Below are 21,694 nucleotides of genomic sequence, written 5' to 3'. Positions count from 1 at the left end.
TCTTTGTATCATTTCTCACAACCACATGTAAATCTATAATTAATATATATAGATACATGGAAACCCTGGTGGCATAGTGGTTAAGTGCTATGGCTGCTTAACCAAAGTGTCGGCAATTCGAATCTGCCAGGCACTCCTTGGAAACTCTATGGGGCAGTTCTACTCCGTCCTATAGGGTCACTATGAGTCAGAATTGACTCGGCGGCACTGGGTTTTTTTTTTTTTTTTGGTTTATATAGATACATATAACCAGCTGACTGGAAGATCCGTATTCATGCCTATTCCCAAGAAAGGTTATCCAACTGAATGCAGAAATTACTGAACAATATCATTAATATCACAAGCAATTAATATTTTGCTGACAATCATTCAAAAGTGGCAGCAGCAGTATATCAACAGAGAACTACCAGAAATTCAAGCCGGATTCAGAAGAGGACATGGAACCAGGGATATCACTGCTGATGTCATATGGATCTTGGCTGGAAGCAGAGAATACCAGAAAGATGCTTACCTGTCCTTTATTGACTATGCAAAGGCATTCAACTGTGTGGATCATAACTAATTATGGATAACATTGCAAAGAATGGGAATTCCAGAACACTTAATTGTGCTTATGAGGAACCTATACATAGATCAAGAGGGAGTCATTCAAACAGAACAAGGAGATACTGCATGATTTACATTCAGGAAAGGTGTGCCTCAGGGTTGTATCCTTTCACCATACTTATTCAATCTGTGTGTTGAACAAATAATCTGAGAAGCTGGACTATATGAAGAAGAACAGGGCATCAGAATTGGAAGAAGATTCATTAACAGTCTTCAGTGTGCAGATGACACAACCTTGCTTGCTGAAAGTGAAGAGGACTTGAAGCACTTACTGATGAAGATCAAAGACCACAGCCTTCAATATGGATTACACCTCAACATACAAAAAACCTCACAACTGGACCAAAAAGCAACATCATGATAAATGGAGTAAAGATTGAAGTTGTCAAGGATTTCGTTTTAGTTGCATCCACAATCAACACCCATGGAAGCAGCAGTCAAGAAATCAAAAGATGCATTTCAATGGGCAAATCTGCTGCAAAAGACCTCTTTAAAGTGTTGAAAAGTAAAGATGTCACTTTGAAGACTAAGGTGTGCTGGACCTATGCCATGGTGTTTTCAATCGCCTCATCTGCATGCGAAAGCTGGACAATGAATAAGGAAGGCTGGAGAAGAATTGACACCTTTGAATTGTGGTGTTGGTGAAGAATATTGAATATATCATGGACTTCCAAAAGAATGAACAAATCCATCTTTGAAGAAGTAAAACCGGAATGGTGTCCTTAGAAGCATGGATGGAGAGACTACATCTCACACACTTTGGTCATGTTATCAGGAGAGATCAGTCCCTGGAGAAGGACATCAAGCTTGGTAAAGTGAGGGCCTGTGAAAAAGAGGAAGATCCTCAACAAGATGGACTGACATAGTGGCTGCAACAATGGGCTCAAGCATAACAACGATTGTGATGATGGCACAGGACCAGGCAGTCTTTCGTTCAGTTGTACATAGGGTTGCTATGAGTTGGAACTGACTCAAAGACACCTAACAGCAACTAACAACATATATACATATATTTTAAATCACTCCAGTTGTAGTGTGAAGGTTAGATTGGTAATGGTGGGTGAACATACATGACTTAGTGGCTCGTTGGATGAGTACATGTGTTTGTTGGGGAAAAGTAGTGAAGAACAGGCCAGGGTCTTTGATAAGCTCCAGGATTCTTCATTGGGATTCATTCATCAGAAGAGAGAGAAGAGAAAAGGTACAGGTAACTGGAGAAGAGAAGTGATGAACCAGATTTTGAACTTTCTCAGTTTGTTTTCCATGTAATCAACTAAAAAGAATGCATGTATATAAAATGAGATTACAAGAGGACAGAAGAGGAAACCCTGGGCAAGGGAAACATATACAGGGCTCTGCTGGATTTTGTATATATATACCTTTCAATACAACATTTAATGCATAAATAAATATTAAAATATCAGAGTCATATGCATGTCAGGCAAGGGGATGTTTCGACTCAGAGGTAAGAGTAAATTTACAAAAGTATCTGAGTTTTAAATCCAGGCTGGATAAAATAAATCACGTTACAATTTTGCATTAAAGTAAAAAGGAATTAATATAAAACGCCATGTGACAATTACTAAGTTGTTGTCCATAAGAGTTATCCTGTTTAATCCTCACAATAAGCCTGAAAAGCTAAGGTTTTGTTAGCTACAATTTCTGATCAGAGAAGTTAAGAAACCTCTATAGTGACACAAAGCTAATAAATAATTTCTTGGGCTGGAATTTGAATCTAGATGTGTTTAACTCTTAACCCCACATTCTTTCCAGTATACCGAGAAGATTGTGCTGGGTAGAGAAAGGAAGATGATCTTACCTTCCTAAAAACTACAAATTTTCTCTTCTTCCTTATTTGGGAATTTTTGTGGTAGTATGCTTCTACTTTTATAGTTTTAAGTGTTTAGTCTCTTAGAGGGAAGTTTCAAGGACTCTATTTAGGTCCCTTGACACATCTCTATGGGATGGGTAACCAGTATTGGCCTCAACTGAATATTCATTGTTCTCCATTCTGTAGACGCCCTGCCCAGCACTCTGTACAGCCAGATAATCAAAGTATTACCGTATCCTCTAGATTAGAAAATAATTAATTTTCTTACATTAATTGGTAGGTAGACCTGTCCTTTTTATTTTCTAGTTAATGTCTTTTTTTTTCTTCAGTTATGCAGGCTATATAGATTTGTTAACAAGCATCTTCACCTCAACTTAATATAAACAGATATACAGCAGGTGTCTTCATTCCATGTCCCCAAAGTTATATGTTGCATTTGTTCCGATTTCATCAACCACTTCGTAGGACTCCATAAATCTCTATAGAGGTAAACAAACAATGAAAAATCACTACTTTTCCATTTCTACATAAAATCCTGTACTATCAGGTTTGTTTTTCTCCTCCTCAGGTAACTTTCTATATACCCTCTTTTTTTCATCCATCTATATCAGATTTCCAAAGTTGACACATCATGCCTGGGATCTCTAGGGCTTGAAAGTCAATTTTTGTGCTGCATCTCACAGTCCACGGACTTTGCCTGGAAAAGGTAATTTTCAGGCAAAAATTAGGCTCATCTCCTTAATATATGGATGCAGACTCGCTATTTCCTAGGGCCTTAATTTTTTTTTTTAATTACTATTATTTCTACTACTACTTTTATTCAGTAATCTTGATTCAAGGGCATTTCAGCAGGAAACTCTCCACATTCATCCGATACCCATCAACATACAGACTCAAGTCTGGGTAGTAAATCTCCTATAAATATTAAAAAGTGGGTGGGGGGCCGGGGGATTTGGAGATGTTTATGTGACGCAATCCTCTGTTGGGTCAGCTAATTTTGATCCTTCGCCTTTCTAAAGCATCCAAGCCTGTGGTATAGATTTAACTTCTCGCCATTCACGCCATCTAGTGGTTATATGTTACATGTTTGGTTCTAAAAAGATTTCCTGATGTCTGGGGGGCGGGGTACGAGAAACACGAAACTGTCGGCCGCAACAATTTCCTGGTCTCTCGACAAAACACTTACCCTCGCACGGACACCTTGAACTGTTTTTACCATTTTAGAGATGCGCAGAGAGAATGAAGGGGACATGCACTCACAGAGACAGGCCTCATGACGCTGACATTTAGGAGTGGGTTCTAAATCGCTCATGTCATTCGCAAAGGAGGGGAAAAGGAGTTGTGGCAAAACGTAGACCAAGGAGACTGTCTGACTTTTGAGCAAGTTGGATAGATTACGTATTAATCTCTGCAATGTTAACAGCTGGTTTTTACAAATAAAAAGAAGGGAAAGAGGGAAAAGCACTTAAAAATTACGCCGCGGAGCTTTGCAGGTCTTGCCACACAGTCGTCCCCAGAAGACGACCAATTCCCTCGCGTTCCGCTTCTCTCACTCTCCTTCCCAGCTTCTCTCTCTCGCTCATTTTTTTCCCCCTTTTTTTCCCACGCTCGCCTCGAACCGGGATTCAGGGATGCAGAAACAGGCACCGGTCCCCTCCATCCTCTCCACTACCAAACCGTGGCAGCCCTGCGCCTGAAGCTTCTTCCTTTTGTTCGTCCGAGGCTCGTTTTCCTCGCCAGGCAGATCCACCTGGATGCTCTCCCTCGGTGACATTTTGCGCCGGGGCCAGTGGGTGGCTGGGGTGGAGCAAAAGGAGCCCGAGGAGGCGGGGGCGGAGAAAGGTCAAACCGAGGCGAAGGCAGAAGACGCCTCAGCTAACCTGCTCGGCGGGGCGTGCACGCCGTTATTTATTTATTTTCGCCTTATTTATTGATCGTAGGAGCAGCACGACGCAGGGAGCCTGGGGAGATGCAGGACCACCCACTGGCGGGGAAGCAGCCAGCCGCCCTCCCGCGCCCCCGTGCTGCCGAGCGCATCCTGCCTCCGCGCACTGGCAAGACTCCTCGCAGACCCCGGCCCCGATCCCGCCGCGCCGCCGCCGCCCGCCTGGCCGCCCCGCAGCCCCGGGGCCCCGCAGCCCAGCGCCGCGCCGCCCCGGGCCCGGCGACAGCGGCAGCGCAGTAAGTTGGCAGGAGCGGGTCCCCTCGGTTCTCGCCTCCCCCGCACCTTTTGAACTTGTTGCTGCTGCTCGGCTCCCCTGCGCCAGGCTTTTGGAAGGTGAAAAGGAGGAGGGCGCCTGGGAGGGTGGGGGAAGGGGAAGAAGAGCTCGCTGGAGCTTTATTTATGCGCTCTGGGCGGATTGCATTCAGCGGCTCGGGAGCTGCTGTCTCTGCTTTCCTCATTTCGGGTGCACAGCCAGGAGAAAGTCTCTATGCAACTCAGCCCCGGCGCGCACTTGGCCAGGTATGTACCGCGGCAGAGGCGCGTTCTGCGCGGTGGCAGATGCTGCTGCCGCCTTGGCGGCGGCGGCTGCCAGCTCTTGGGCTCTGTAACTGTCACACTGCACCTCAGCTGAACTTGAAAAGAGTGTGAAGGGGCGATTGGGCGTACGCTTTTGGCAGACACAGGGGGTGCTTGTAGACGTGGGGGAGGAGGATCTGCATCAACGCCCCCCACCGTGCCCACCGCGCATCACCTCCATTTCTGCAAATATCGCCCGTGGAGTAGAAGCGGCGACCGGACTCCCAAACACAGAGGTGGGGCAACTGCCGTGACCGTGTCTCGGAAACTACAACAGGTCGCCTTTTGAGACTCCTTTGGCGGGAAGGGGCACTTGGAAAGGGAAGGTTTGAAAGCGCGAAAAGAGAAGAGAGAAAGGTTCCCTAATTCGTCAAAAGAGTATCACTGGGTGACTGTCCTTCCTCCTCTTCTCTATCCTACACGAGGCATATTGACCCCTCCTTATCCAGACTGTGTGTGTGGGGTGGGAGAAATCGCAAACACCTGTTTGAAGAAACTGCTGCACCTAAAGTCACCTGTGTGCTGATTTGTGCCAGGGGGTGGCTGGGTTCTGTGTCTGAAAGAGATTTAATAAGGTTTTTTTTTTTTTTTTTTTTTGGTGGTGGTTGTTAGGACATTGCAGTTGTTCTGTTATTACTCCTAAATACTTGTCTCTGAGTACTATAACTTCACCAGGAGCCCTACCTTGAAATCAGTGATACCTCTGCAACACTTTTCTCGGCAATATTTTATTTGAAGGGAGAAAGCAGGTTTGTTTGTGGCTACTTCAGCTTACTGTAGAGGCCTGGTTACCCTCTCCTCGCCTCCACCCCCAAGGAACCATGGCAGCGGGGGTAGCAGCATGGCTGCCCTTTGCCAGGGCAGCAGCCATCGGGTGGATGCCTGTGGCCTCGGGGCCCATGCCAGCTCCTCCGAGACAGGAAAGAAAAAGAACTCAAGATGCTCTAATTGTACTGAATGTTAGTGGCACCCGTTTCCAGACGTGGCAGGACACCCTGGAACGCTACCCAGACACTCTGCTGGGAAGCTCTGAGAGGGACTTTTTCTACCATCCAGAGACTCAGCAGTATTTCTTTGACCGTGACCCAGACATCTTCCGCCACATTCTGAATTTCTACCGCACTGGGAAGCTCCACTATCCTCGCCATGAATGCATCTCTGCTTATGATGAAGAGTTGGCCTTCTTTGGCCTCATCCCAGAAATTATTGGCGACTGTTGTTATGAGGAGTACAAGGATCGCAGGCGGGAGAACGCCGAGCGTCTCCAGGACGATGCTGATACTGACAACACGGGCGAGAGCGCGCTGCCCACCATGACTGCTCGGCAGAGGGTCTGGCGGGCTTTTGAGAACCCCCACACCAGCACAATGGCCTTGGTGTTCTACTATGTTACGGGGTTCTTCATTGCCGTTTCAGTCATTGCCAATGTGGTGGAAACAGTACCATGTGGGTCTAGCCCAGGTCACATTAAAGAACTGCCCTGTGGAGAGCGATATGCAGTGGCCTTCTTCTGCTTGGATACAGCCTGCGTCATGATCTTCACAGTCGAGTACTTGCTTCGCCTGGCTGCAGCCCCCAGTCGTTACCGTTTTGTGCGTAGTGTCATGAGTATCATCGATGTGGTAGCCATCCTGCCTTATTACATTGGGCTGGTGATGACGGACAATGAGGATGTCAGCGGAGCCTTTGTCACACTCCGAGTCTTTCGGGTCTTCCGGATCTTTAAGTTTTCCCGCCATTCTCAAGGCCTGCGCATACTGGGATACACGCTGAAGAGCTGTGCCTCAGAATTGGGCTTCTTGCTCTTCTCGCTCACCATGGCTATCATCATTTTTGCTACAGTTATGTTCTACGCAGAGAAAGGTTCTTCAGCTAGCAAGTTCACCAGCATCCCTGCTGCCTTCTGGTATACCATTGTCACCATGACAACACTAGGGTAGGTATCTTCAAGGGGAATGAGGTGGAGGTTGGGTATGAGGGAAGGTGATTAGGAAGCCGTTAAGATGTCTGGTAATTTAGAGAAAACAATGCTACCGTTTCCTAAATGTTTTTTGGAAAGCATTATTTAAATGGCTTTGAAGGAGTATTTTGATCTATGAAATGGGTGTGCTGCATACGTTGTGGTACTTTAGAAGTTGCTGGCAGATGTTGAGTATTGATGACTGAAAGTGATAAATACACAAATAAATTTGAGAATTCCTGAATATAGGAAAAGATTTACCATAGTATATGTATGTAGTATATGTATATAGTATGTGTATATAGTATAGGTAGGTATATAGTATTTTTTATAGTATATATATATGTATAGTATATGTAGTATATAAATACATAAAACACAGTGACTGAAAAACACAAAATATGTGCCCAAATAAAGATACGAATATGCTCAATGTATATTGAAAGGTGTAGAAAGTGCTTCTATGTATTCAAAAGAAAAGTTTCTATATATATTTGAAATATTATTTTCATATAAATATATGCTTATGGAAAGTATTTTTCCTCTAAGGACCATAATTTTTGTTTTACATCATTGTAAAACACATCTTTGTAGATGTCATTATCAAATGATTTTGTAATATGTATGTGCATATTCATATATTTGCATTTCATTATGGCTGATAGGTTCTGTAGTGCCTTAGAACTTGAGTGCTGAAACTGTTCAACTCCACAAAATGTAGTGGAATAATATTTGCATGTTTTAAACTTTAGGTTCATAGTTTCAAATTAAAAAGCACATGACTGCCATCCACACAGTTTTGAGAAAGTACAGATCCCATCAGGCAAGGGGCCTATATCCCTAAATAAAAGTAGAAGGTAGAGTAGTACCTGGTGGGATCGATAGTCACCAAGGACTGGTTGTATTACAGAATTTTAGGTTCAGATTTCATTCTAGAATCTTTTGTGTATTTTTTTTATTTTGGAGTATTGATGTTTTGTAACCAAAGGGACATACTCTGAATTAATGTGCTTTTACAAATAAAATTTTAGGGCTAGAGTTAAGATTTTTTAGGTGGCAGAAAAAAATGAAAGATATTGAATGATTAATAATGTTAATCAAACTGCAGAAAAGCACCAGCATTTTTTGTATTAGAGAATCTAATAAAATAAGATGGTTAGAGCCTTTTACTTTTATGAGTTCTTAGATAAGCCAGGGAGTGATGTTACTGCCCTTTCTTCAGCTTTATGCTACTTTTCTTGCATAGGTAATCAGTTCAATATGAGTTTGGTAATGGCTATAAAAGTTATTCCCAAAGCTGCTGTTTAAGGTTTGTATTTCTGACTAATTTAATTGGCTTCTTTAAATGACAATGTGGTTAAAGGCAGCTTAATTTTGTTAGACATATTGTGTTGAACAGAATTTCTCATGTTATCATGTGGCCAAATAATGGAATATTTTATTTGTGAAAAATTTTTGACTAATGAAGGATTTCCGAAGTAGTTATAGTAAAGTAAAATACAATGACTTATGATTTTGATTTAGTCTTTTACATACTTTTTGAAGACCTACTGGTGCACTTTCAAAATTGAGCTAATGAAAACCCATATTCTACTGTTTCTATTTCCCTTGGAAACCCTGGTGGTGTAGTGGTTAAGTACTACGACTGCTAACCAAGAGGTCGGCAGTTCAAATCCTGCAGGCGCTCCTTGGAAACTCTATGGGGCAGTTCTACTCTGTCCTATAGGGTCGCTGTGAGTCGGAATCGACTCGACGGCACTGAGTTTGGTTTGGTTTTGGTGCTATTTCCCTTTAATTCTTTTGATAATTTTGTGACATTATGAAGATGATGCCGAATACCTTAGCAGTTTTGGTGCTTATTCCTTGTCAGAGAGTTTTTTTTGTTTGTTTGTTTGCTTTTTGTTTTTCTGTTACTTGAAATCATTGTTAAGGAAAACTGGATATCGCAGAACACTATTATGACTTCAAAGTAGAAGTTAACATCAATATCAGAGGACTCCATTTAAGAGTGAATAAAGGAAGAAGTGTTAAACGGAAATCTACTTTTAAAAAACTTGGCATAAATGACAATATTTTCCTGAGGTATTAGTGAGTCATTTTAATGCTATGTATTGTCTGTATGATTTAATATAGGTATTATTATTATAATGAATGTTGATGAGATACTAATTACACCTGTTAGAAATTCTCCTCTTAAACTCCAGAAGCTTGTATCATTTTTTCCCTAATATGACTTACAAATTTTTATTTTATTTTGAAAATTATTTTCCCTTTCAGAAAAAGAATGAAGAAATGTTAAAACTATTGATCTTTTTGTTTTTATTGCATAAGTGTAAAATGCTGGTAACATTCTACTTTTTTAAATGATTTAAGAAACTGAATCACGATGCCTGAGTAAAACGTATGCATTCGATTTAGTTCACATGTTCCATATGTAAGTGGATTAGAATAATTAAATGCATACTTTCTGGGGATGTGGAAGCAAAATGGGAGTTACTTTTAAGACTAAATTCCACCAAAGTTGAGAAATTTATTTGCAGGAAATTAAAACTAATTAAGGATCATGATGAAATACAGCAGTCATACTTTTAAGATATAGAAATGTTGATGCAGTCAAAATTCAATCCCTTTATTAGAGACTTCGTATGGACATTTAACAAAGCATAGGCTTTATAATATGGCAGAGATTGTAAGGAAAATGTCCTCAGTTTATCATCAAAATGTATTTACAATGGATTTTAATTTCCTGGAGACATGTATATATTTTTAAACCCTGCCTTTTTTAGCGTCTTATCATTCATTGGTTGCAGTGTGACTCAACAGCTTTATTTAAGAATAGAAAATATTCAGTAAAAGACATTGCCTAACTTTATTTTTTACATTTCAGTTTTATACTTAGAGGATAAAGTGTAAGATATGAACTTACTGTCAAATATCTAATAATTGGAACTAATACTAAGCTGTGTCTGATAAATGATCAAGATGTTTCATTATACTCTTTGAGCTCTATTTAGTTGGCTATTATTTTTAATGGAGTTAATATTCATCAATAATGATAATAGAAGTGCAAAGGAAATCCCAAACAGTAGTTATCAAAAGTTTCAGCTCATAGAGATGTTATCCACGTGAGAAGAACTAACCAAGAGCATTGCCATTTGTTACCTCCCAGTCCACTTTAGACAATATTGAGTTGTGCTTTATTTTCTGAATAAGAGTAGTTTTTATCTTAAAAGTATGTTCATCTAACCATTTTTGTGCTTCCTAAAATATAACATATTATTATACTACAAATTGGCCATGCTTATTACCTAAGTAATTTTTTAACTTTCTGATAAAACAAATGCTTAAAATATTGTTTTAAGACTACATTTTTTCCTATTATTTAAGGTAGGAACCATCAAAAGCATATTTTAAGAAAAAAAATAAAAGTGTGTTGGAAAGATTTCGGAACAAATAAGTGTTTAGATTGTGTGGCTGCGTAGAACTGTACCCCCGTTCCACCCTTTATGAGCATCTTTGTTGACCTTTGCTGGGCCCTGAGTCCCCTTTACTCCCCCACCCCCTTCCAGATGTAAATTGTACTCACTACCATAGACTGCCTTGGGAGAAAAGAACCTTAATCCTTTTTTATCCTAAAGACCTTTGGCAAATAACACCCCGTTTTTATTTTTCATTCAAATAGTCGTACTGAAATGTTGCCAAATTTAGAAAATTTCCAGATGTTCACAAATAATCAAAAACTATGTTGTAAAAATACATTCAACACAGTCCGGTTTCAACTTACCGATTGTATCTCAGGCTCAGACTTCTGAGTTAGAAATGGTCCTGGGTGGCAGAGTAATTAATTTGAGGAGCTATTTTTTTTTTTTTAATTATGTTAGGTAATATTTGCATTCTTGGTCCTGATTACTAAACCCTTAGACCCTTTTTTAAAAACAGAGATTGCATAACTCATAACAAAGTTAAGAACTTGAGAAGTGTCATTTTTATGGTCTATACCACTTCTTTAATTTTAAAACAACATTATTTTCATCAGTTTTCAGTACAGGAAAGGCAGCTACTACACAACGTTTTTGTATATTCATCTTTGTAATGAAACTTTATGATTTTAACTACATCATATTCTGATCTCTGAATAAATCTTGGAAAACAAAAAGTTCATTTGTCTTGTACATTCATCGGAAATAAATATGGTAGAATTTCATCTTTGCTCTGAGAAAACAGTGTAGTTGTCTATTTATATGACCCTGAGAAATTAAATCTATGATATTTAAATTTTAGTAGGTTTGGTGAATTACTATTTTAAGAAACAAAAGGCAAGCTAATTTTTCATTGCAATTTCCCTAACAATGTATCAGGGAAATTCCTTTTTTAGAATGACATGATTCAAGAGAAATTTATCATAAACATAGATAGGCAGATAGAAAGATAGAGTTTTAGAAAAAGAAGGATAACCTTTTAAATAGCATCTTCCTGCTATCTGTCACTACTCTGATTACATAGCTTTGGCGAATGTTGGAAGCCTATCATTCAGAATCATTTGTGTAGAGACTTTTGGCTTACCAAGCTATTACTGAAAATGGATGGAATTATTTTCCGCTATGCCAGCATCTAGACATAAATATTGCTGAAGTCTTAATCTAACACATCCTTACAAAGTGGAAAGTACCAAATTTAACTCTCTGATGAAGAGCCATGCTATGGGTAACATCCATTTTGACTTTGGCATACTACAACATATTTTTATAAAGTTCTTTATAGAGCATGTTAATTGATGGGAGTTGAAAATGAGCTTTTAAAGGTATGGAGAAAAATTTGATATATATTTATCTTTTAGCATCACAGATAGCCAAATCTAAAGCATTTTGGTTGTGTTTTAGCCATCATTTGAATTAAAGACAGGATTTGGCATGGTATAAGTATATGCATTTACTGTGTATTGATACAGCATCTGTAACTTTAGCAATTCCTTGATTGAGCTACAGAGATATGACAGGAAAAGATAATTAATGTCCTCTCAACACAGTGCCCCAGAGAAGGGGCCATTTTCTAAGTTTCACTGGTTTCGTTATGCTATTTGTTTTTTTCTTTTCAGGATTTCGTTTTAGACTACTGATGGACTTTGTATTATTTTATTTGCATAGTTACTTTTTTTTTTACTTCTGGTGTTTTCCATGTTGTATTTGTGTAAAAATTCCTCCTAATTATACTAATCGTTCAAAATGAGTTGTTGAAGTCCCAATTTCTTATTAGCTAATCTCTGAATTCCTGGTGGAAGGAAATTTAACTGTTAAATATTTAAAATTCATCATTTTGCACATGCAAGATTGTTGTGGCTTGCCCAGAGTTCCACAGTTAAACAGCAGGAACATTTTTGGAAGTTTCATGTTTTATGTTAGTTTCATCTGAAGACTTTGAAATGTGTTATAATGACTATTTGAGAGTTGCTGCATGCTACCGAGATAAGAGAAGGAATAAATTGGCTCTTTATTCCATCACTGTGGTGCACTTCACTCCTACTTCTACTCCCTGTGACTTGCTGTCTCCACATTGCTCAGTATCAGTGCTGGCTGGGCATTTATTCACACAGCACTGGGGTTCATCATGATGGTGCCCAGTTGATAGAATACAAACTTGTGCTCTCATCCAATGACTTATTAAGCCATTTAGAGACAAAGTACTTGGTGGAGAGTATTTTACCTGGCCGGCCGGATGGAGAGCAAAATAAATTATAATTATTTCGCCAGGATTATGCATCCCTTCACTGTTATCTAAAAAGAATTGGCCTGTGGTTACTTAAAGCTGTACACTTTAACCTCTCTTTCACTGAAAGAACAAAGACAATGAAAAGAATATTCACTCAAAAAGAAATACATTCTTTCAGAGCTCTAATAATGACTTCACTCTTTTTTTCCCCACTCGCCTTATGTCACCTATAGTTTTCTGAGCACAAATATAGTATGTACAGAAACAAGCATTGTTTTCCCATCAGCTTTGGCATCTAGGTTTGATGGTGTAGGATAGATAAGGTCTGGTACTGAAAAGAAACCCGGGGTGATTCACTGTCTACATTTCTGTGTACATTTGTAGTGCTCTGCTTTAGTGGATTCCATTTCAATGCTCTGCCCTTTAGTTTTCCCCTTTGAGGGCCAGCCTTTGCACTGACCTTCTCCATGAAGCCTTCTTAACCTCCCAAGCCTATATCATCTATAGCTCGAATTATGCTTGACATTATTTAAGTGTTATATATAATTTATGGTTTTATTTGTCTTTCTAACTAGATTAAAAGGCTTCTGAGGTTTGTGATGTAAACCTTTTGGGGCCTTGTTATGTAGTTCTGTGCTCAGAATGTAGAAGAATATATATTAATGTGTTGCTAAACGTGGTGTGAGATGGCATCTGTGCAGGCTATGGAGAAATCCTTAGCCATGGAGCAATACCATCTCAAAGTTCCCAAGAATCTACTAATCAGAGCAAAATTATCTTAGTTCAGTGTTAAAATTTTTACATTTGTTATTTGAACATTTTGTTTGAATGAATTACAGTCCACCTTTTTCATTGTGCTCTTGTGGATGGAAAACCCTGGTGGTATAGTGGTTAAGAGCTACAGCTGCTAACCAAAAGGTCAGCAGTTCAAATCCACCAGGTGCTCCTGGAAACCCTGTGGGGCAGTTCTACTGTGTCCTATAGGGTTGCTATGAGTTGGAATTGACCTGACGGCAATGGAGTTTTCTTGTGGATGGAGAGGGCTATGACGTGTCTTCACTCTTTCAAACATAACTAATTATTCTGCAAAGATTAGAATTAGTGACTATCGGTGGCTGTTTTCTTAATAAATGTGCTTTCTAGTGAAGGCTGGGTAAATTGCATATCCATCTGGGAAGCATATGGAGATACCTCATACATGTAAGTGAGTCAGTACAGAAATATACTGCCTTCTCTTCCAAGAGCAGTCCAAGGAACCTACAGGCCAAAGATACTTTGATGTCATTTCCTCACTAGAAAGTTGCATTTCTTTCCCTGCCCAGTAAACGAAAGCTAGCACTTTTTTTTTCTTTTCCATCCTGAACCATTCATTTATGCATAAAATGTAATTATTTAAAAATAGTGAACTATTATCTGTAAATGATACATAAAATAGATGCAGTCTTTGTCGGGAATAAGTTGGCATTCTATGTGCTTAAAAGGCGAGTGAACAAAGTATAAGCAGATATGTAGGTACATATCCTGGCACAGCACAATCCATTTTGCCTTTGGAGTTTTGACAAGTCTGTTATGTAAAAAAAAAAAGGATCCAAATAATAAAAAGTGTGAGGAGAATGGGGAATAAATTAGCAAAAGTTAATAACGTGAAAAAAAAATAGAATAGGATGGCAGTAGAGACAATGTAAAAAAGGATGGGAAAGCTTGGTTCTAAAGTAAAATCTTGTTTTATGTGGGCTTAACTCTTCCATCTTCCTCATTTTCTTCACTTTTAAGAATACCAGTAACAGTCCTTTTGGAAATTCAAAGTCATCCTAGTACCATATACTCTCAGGAAACCTAAATTGTGCTCACAGAGTTCAAGTCAGTTTAACAGATTTCTCTTGATTACTTACTACCTGTCATTGACCACAGCAGTGAATGTAACTGCCAAATTCCTGCCCTGAAGAACCATGTGTTCTAGTGGGAGAGGCTGAAAATAGATATAAACACATAATATAATGCCAGACAGTGATGTTTACAATGAACAAAATAAATAGATTAGAGAAAGGAGTGTGCTATTTTGGATGGGAGGACAGACAAGGCCTTTCCAAGGGAGTGGCATTTGGTCAGATGCCAAACTGAAGAGATGCAGTGAGTCCTGTGATTGTCTGGAAGAAGAGTTTTAGGGGAAGAGAGAAAAGAAGCACAAAGACCTCAAGGTAGGAGCAGGTTTGGTGTTTTCCGCCTAATACAATGATGATTTAAGCAAAAGGAATGAGGGAGTTAGTAGCAAATGGTATTGGAAAGATAGTTGGGATGAGATGATTAAGGACATTGTAGACCATAGTAAAGACATTTGTTTTCATTGGAGATGTGATGGGGAGACATTAGAGAGTTTTGAGCAGGGTAGGTATAGAATATGATTTCTTTATTAAAAAGAGCACAAGCTCTTAAACATTTTTAAAAATCCAAATGGTCATTTTTAAATTCATTTCTTTACCATGTATACGTTTTCATTCTTTATTAGAGTCATGATATCTACCTTAACTTATATTTTATATCCAATTATTCCAGAGATTTTCCAATTATTTTAAAAGAATACATGATTAATTTATTCCTGCATCCTGAAACTAACTAAAATAAAACGTTTAATTGAAAAGAAATTAATTTCATGTTCTAGTTGAAAAGATAAAACTGGTGCTCAGTTGATAAGGAACCATTTGGGAAATGACTGAGGATAAATACTTATTTTGAATATATATTTGAAGACTTACAGTTGTCAATTCTATTAATAGTGTTCAAGAATATCAGATATACTTAGGTTTCTATTTAAAGGATTTTAGTTTCTTTTTTCTCACTCTGTAGTAGGTACATATATGTATTCTCTCCAGGTGTCTTGTTATTTTTGTGAGTTTGAAAATAAAATGGTTTACATGTCTTGAAATCTGTGAAGGATGTCATAGTATATGTATTTTTCAACCCAAATTAAATTGGGTCCATGCATGTAGCAGGTGTATAGTGAAAATTTTACACAGACAGTATTTTGGTAAGAATCACCATGCTGGATAGTGAAACATGTTTGTGAGTGAATAATTGGAGCGGATTTGGGGTTGGAAGAACCAGAAGTAGATTAACATCATAAAATGAAAAAAAAAAAAAAAGTATGCTTTCCAGAGAAGCAAGTGGTGAAAACAGTTCCTGAATTTAAAGAAAATTCAGGGTGGCATCTCTCTTTGACATGCTGTTTTCATTAACACTTCTGTCCTCTAGATAATTCTGCATCCTACTCAGAAGTTCTAGCCAAAGACTTGTTTCCTGATGAGGCAAGCTAGGATTCATGAGGACCAACACAACAGAAGTTCTGGTGTTCTCAGTTCTTTGTATGTGATGAAGCTGGTAGTGACAATTATACTTTTATAACTACTCTTCATTGTCTATTTTGAATGAGGAACTGATTTTCTTTCACGATGCTTTAGAAACTAAGAGGTCATCTAAACCTATATCTTCTAATGTGCCTGGGAGCCCCACTCCGCAGATTCAGGTGTTCTGCATAACGCCCAAATCACATACTGTCCTATTTCACAGAATGTATAGTGCACATTAAGCGAGGCATGGCTATATGTATGTCTAGGTATAGGAGCCCTGCTGATGCAGTGGTTAAAGTGTTCAGCTGCTAACCAGAAGGTCGGCTGTTCGAACCCACCAGCTGCTCCATGGGAGAAAGATCTGGCAGTCTGCTTCTATAAAGATTTACAGCCTTGGAAATCTTATGGGGCAGTTCTGCTCTGTGCTATAGAGCTGCTATGAGTCAGAATAGACTCGACAGCCATGAATTAATCTTTATGGAATCAGACTGCCACATCTTGCTCTTGCTGACTGACTAGTGGGTACAAACTTCCGACCTTTCGGTTGGCAGCTGAGTGCCTAATCTCTTAATCACCCCATGAAGGCTCCATATATATTTATATTTATGTATATGTGTATGTGTATGTACATGTACATGTACATGTACATGTATATGTATATGTATATGTATATGTATATGTATATGTATATGTATATGTATATGTATATGTATATGTATATGTATATGTATATGTATATATGGGGCAGTTCTACTTTGTCCTATAGGGTTGCTATGAGTCAGAATAGACTCTATGGCACACAGCAAATATATATATATATATTTATCTAGTGGAGGACTATAAATTAGTAACATAATAAGCAAATTCACGTAATAAATCTCATCATTTTTTCCTTGATCGTCTGATAATTGTTAAATTGTGTTGAAACTAAAGAGAAGAAATTGTTGAATTGAAGGTTTCAACTCTGAATTTTAGACAATTTTATGACGATATTTTAGACAAAGTTATGATTTTGTTCTAATATCAATAATGTGGGAAACAAGCTGTAAAATCAGTGTCAAATCACTTGGTTGACTTGCTGTAGTCTGAAAAACTGAAAATCAAAAGTTGGAAAATAAGGTACATTCATAATTTGATCCAATGAAACATCTAATGTTTCTTTCATTAAATGAAAATACATGTTAAGGTTAAAATGAAAGAAGATTTCAAGATAGTATACAATTAAAAGGAGCCCTGGTGGTACAGTGATTAAGTGCTTGGCTACTAACCGAAAGATGGGTGATTCGAACCCACCAGGTACTCCATGGGAGAAAGTTGTGGCAATCTGCTTCCATGAAGTTTACAGCCTTGAAAACCCTATGGGGCACTTCTGATCTGTCCTATAGGCTTGCTTTGAGTCAGAATCAACTTGATGGCACCTAACAACAACAATTTTTCTTTTAGCACACAACGAGAATGTACAATTAAACATTGTAATAGGAAATATATTTTGAGGTAATATTCACAAGTTCATTTAAAGAGTATGTTTCTACTTTGAAAAACATAAAATGCTGTTCTAATTTCTGGAATCACAAAGGAGGAATTCTTCTATTATTTCCTTGAATTTTTTGAAAGTTAATATTCTAGAAAACTAGGTCGTAAAAAGATACTTCACATGCATATTCAAGATGAAGCTAAATTAATTAATTATAAGGAAGGGTCTTACATTGCAACAGATTGTATTTAGAAGAGCTAAGCACGCCATGAAACATTGCTTTTGATTTCATAATGTGCACACAAAATTTAACTAATAATTACCCTTTTTCATGACATTGTTCTATCATTCAGCCAATGATGGCCCTCTTTATCATTTTTTAAAATTTATTTGGTAATATCATTAATGGAATATGCACACATAAACTCACCACCCAAACTAAAGCCATGTCACTGTTAATAATCTGTGTTTAACCATATGTGCCTTCCTTTCCCATCTCGTCCCACTGTCTCTTTCTACTGGAGGTAACCATCATCCCGTGTCCTATAGTTATCGTTCTTAAAAATATATATTTTTAATTGGGAGTTTTTTTTTTTTTTACTGTATAAGAAGTTACCATGCCACATGCACTCTTCTGTGTGATGATATCACTAAGGTTTATGCATATCGTTGCCATGCAATGTAGCTCATTTGTTTTGGCTGCTATATAATACTCCATTCCGCTATGTGGACATACCCATCCCGATTTTTTAAATGTGAACATAGCACAGTTTATTCATCTACTCTCCTAATGATGATGTTTGGATCGATTCCAGGTTTTTGCGAAAAAATGATGATATGAACAGTGTTGACATGTCCTACTATTTCTCCTGTGTATACATGTTGGAGTGAAATTGCTGGGTTGTAGGCACAAAAGATGAGCTTCGAGGAATGATGTAAAATTATTCCAAGGTTGTTTCATCAACTGACACTCTCACTAGCAAAAAAACAAAAAGAAGTCTATGAGGCACGCACTTAATATGAAGAAATTAAGAATAGAGTTTCCATTGGTATTGCTTTTGCATGATGTTTTTAAGATGAGAAATGAGTACAACAGTGATAACTTGCATTTCATTCAGCTCCATGATTTGCAATCTGATTCTTCTGAATTTTTCAACCTGAAAATATTTATTCTGATAAACATTGTACTTATATGCTCACAATGTGTACTTTTTAAAACTTCACTTATACATTTGAATGCAGATAACTCAATCCAAGCTAATAATATAAAAAATATCAAACCTGAAAATATCTCGTGAGGCTTTGGTTTATTTATTCTTATGAAATTCAAGAGTATTGAAATTGATATTCAATCTGTTGATAGTCAATAAAATAGTATTTTATAAAAGGTTATATAAGTTTTTGCAAATAGGTACAATCAAGAAACTGTTCACATTTTTTCCATCCATATTTTCTAATTTATCAGGATATTCTTATAGCCAGAAAAAAAAAGTGCTAATTTCAAAGCATCTCATAGGCATTCAGAAGGAGATACATCATTTTGAAATAGGATGTAAGAATAAATGTTGAAAGGAAATTACTTCCATTTCAGGAAATTCTTCATTATGGAAATTGAGATGAATATTATTTCCAACCCTTCGTAGTTAGCTTTGCAATTTTTTTTCATGTTTGAAAAGCATATTTAACTTGGAGTATATACATGTTAACCTACTGTTTATTTTCAAATATAGCATTTCTGGTTTTGACTGTAAAAAATATATGAATGTGATACATCCATATGAGCAGGTAACACAGTAAATATTCCAATAAAAAAGAAAATGAAAGCAATTTAGAAAATATCTATAAAACTCCTCTCTCTGGAACTAGGGCACTTTCCTTATTCAAGGTTTGCAAGGTCCTAGAGAAATGAAAGTGAAGTGCCTATGGATTTCATAAAGCACTTGATTATTTTCATGTAAAGAGTCCATATACCTTCATAATCCTCTTATCAAAAGGTAAGATTATTTTACTTAAAAAAAATTAAAGGCAAGCATTTTTCAGTCAAGTAGCAATTGTTGGCAGTGTGTTTTGAAATACACTATTTTAAGCCAAACTATGAATAAATTAAGAAATTACTTTACAGACTACTAATTTCTTTAATTCTGTCTGCTCATGACTTCCCACATTTTCAAGTGCCCAGTTTCTGGCCCTCCATGTATTGTTTCAAATATTACTAAAATATATGTGAGTGTATAATGTATGCTCAAATATACATTTATGAAATAAAAACACGTATAAATATAACATGAAATATATAGATATGTAACAAATATTACACACACATGTATATGTTGGTACATACATGTTGTGTGCCATCAAGTTAATTCTGACTCATAGTGACCGTATAGGACAGAGTAGAACTATCTTATAGGGTTTCCTAGGCTGAAATCTTTATGGGAGCAGCTCTTTCTCCTACACAGTGGGCTGGTGGGTTTGAAAAGACAACCTTTTGGTTAACAGCTCTTACCCATTGCGCCACCAGGGTTCCTTGTATTTACATAATCCCCCTTATTTTTCTAGGAGGTAATAAGCCTATAAAACTTACTTCATTAGCCTATAAAACTTTTGTTAAAAGAGGGTCTCTGGTGAAATCTGAGACCTATTTGCTTTGTATTTTTCCATGTAAAAACCTTATCATATGTTATTTAAAAATAGATACCTACCACCTACAATAACTCTTTGATGATTCACTTGAAATATATTAAAGATACAGGATAATAGAAAAGAGGCTGCCTGGATTCTAAAACCAGTGCCCCAAAACACCAGCTCAATGAAGTTGGTCAGTTTGCTTAACCTCTTATTGCCTGAGTTTCCTCATAGGTCAAAATGGATTAATAATATCTACCTCATAGGATTTTTAAAGAAAAAAAATGTAAATATGTAATTTTTTCAGAATGTGTACTGGTGGAGTAGTGGTTAAGTGCTACAGCTGCTAACCAAGAGGTCTGCACTTCGAATCCACCAGACGCTCCTTGGAAACTCGATGGTGCAGTTCCTCTCTGTCCTATAGGGTTGCTATAAGTCAGAAATGACTTGATGGCAGTGGGTTTGGTTTTGGTGGGTTTGGTACTTATACAGAGATGCTATATGAGGGTTCGATGTTATTATTATTGAATATAGTATTAGAGTACATATTTCCTCTGCCTAAGAGAAAGTCTCTAGTGGGTCACAGCGGTAGACAATTAGACAGGGAATGATAACTGAAGGGTTGTTGATTGGCAACACATCGGAGTAATTTCCTGTTGGGAAACTGGAATTTTGAGTTGCCTTTTTTTAAGAACTTTTTTTTTTTTTTTTGGTTAAAAATTCAACAATTAAATGAGTTTGGGTTACCAAAATATAAATCCCTATGTCTGGCAAATTCTTTTTGAAATTATGTTCTTAATCCACTCCTTTATTACTTTTACTCCACCAATTTTCTTTTTTTGGAAAGGAAGGAAACCTGTTTTTATTTGCAGACATGTTATCTGTGTAGAAAATCCATAGAATCTACAAAACAGTGGAGAACTAATAACTAAGTTTAGCAAGGTTATAGGATATAAGATCAATATACAAAAATCAATCATGTTTTTGTATACTGGCAATGAAAAATTGGAAATTAAAATGAAAATAAATACGAAATACTTAGGCATAAATCTGACAAAATATGTGGTAGACCTACACAGTGAAAATTGCAAAAGTTTTATCTATTTTGGAACCCTCTCATTGTGTGCGTAGATGTTTATTATGGTTAAGTCTTCATGATGAATCGTCCCTTTAATCATTATATGGTGGCCTTCTTTGTCTTTTATGGTAGATTTTGTTTTAAAGTCTGTCTTATCTGAGATTAATATTGCTACTCCTGGTCTTTTTTGGTAGTTATTTACTTGATATATTTTTTCCATCCTTTGATTTTTAATAAATTTACGTCTTTGTTTCTAAGGTGTGTCTCTTGTAGACAACATATTGATGGATCCTGTTTTTTTTTTTTTTTTTTTTTTTTAATCCTTTCTATTGCTCTGTGTCTCTTTATGGGTGTGATTAGGCCATTTACATTCAGTGTAAATATTGATAGATATGAGTTTATTGCTGTCATTTTGTAGGACTTTTTTTTTTGGTGGTGCTAACATTTTCTTTGTTACTCTTACTCTCCTGTGCTTAGTTCCTTTTGTTTGTGGATTTCTTTTGTTTTTGTAGATTTTGTTTTTATTGAGACTTTATATTTTTCTTCTTT

General features: G+C 37.4%; 1 protein-coding gene across 1 annotated transcript in view; it reads left to right on the top strand.

The window, feature by feature from the left end:
• Positions 1–5,568: 5,568 nt before the first annotated feature.
• The window catches only part of KCND2 (potassium voltage-gated channel subfamily D member 2), a 558,045-nt gene continuing 541,919 nt past the window's right edge, over positions 5,569–21,694 (top strand). The window contains exon 1 of the mRNA XM_049894139.1: positions 5,569–6,894. Coding sequence (XP_049750096.1) covers positions 5,780–6,894 — 1,115 coding nt within the window. The 5' untranslated portion in view covers positions 5,569–5,779. The remainder of the gene's footprint in view (positions 6,895–21,694) is intronic.

Source organism: Elephas maximus, chromosome 8 (genome assembly GCF_024166365.1).
Source record: "Elephas maximus indicus isolate mEleMax1 chromosome 8, mEleMax1 primary haplotype, whole genome shotgun sequence".
NCBI lineage: Eukaryota > Metazoa > Chordata > Mammalia > Proboscidea > Elephantidae > Elephas > Elephas maximus.
Note: the sequence above shows the minus strand (reverse complement) of the source record. Positions and strands in the feature narration are given on the sequence as shown.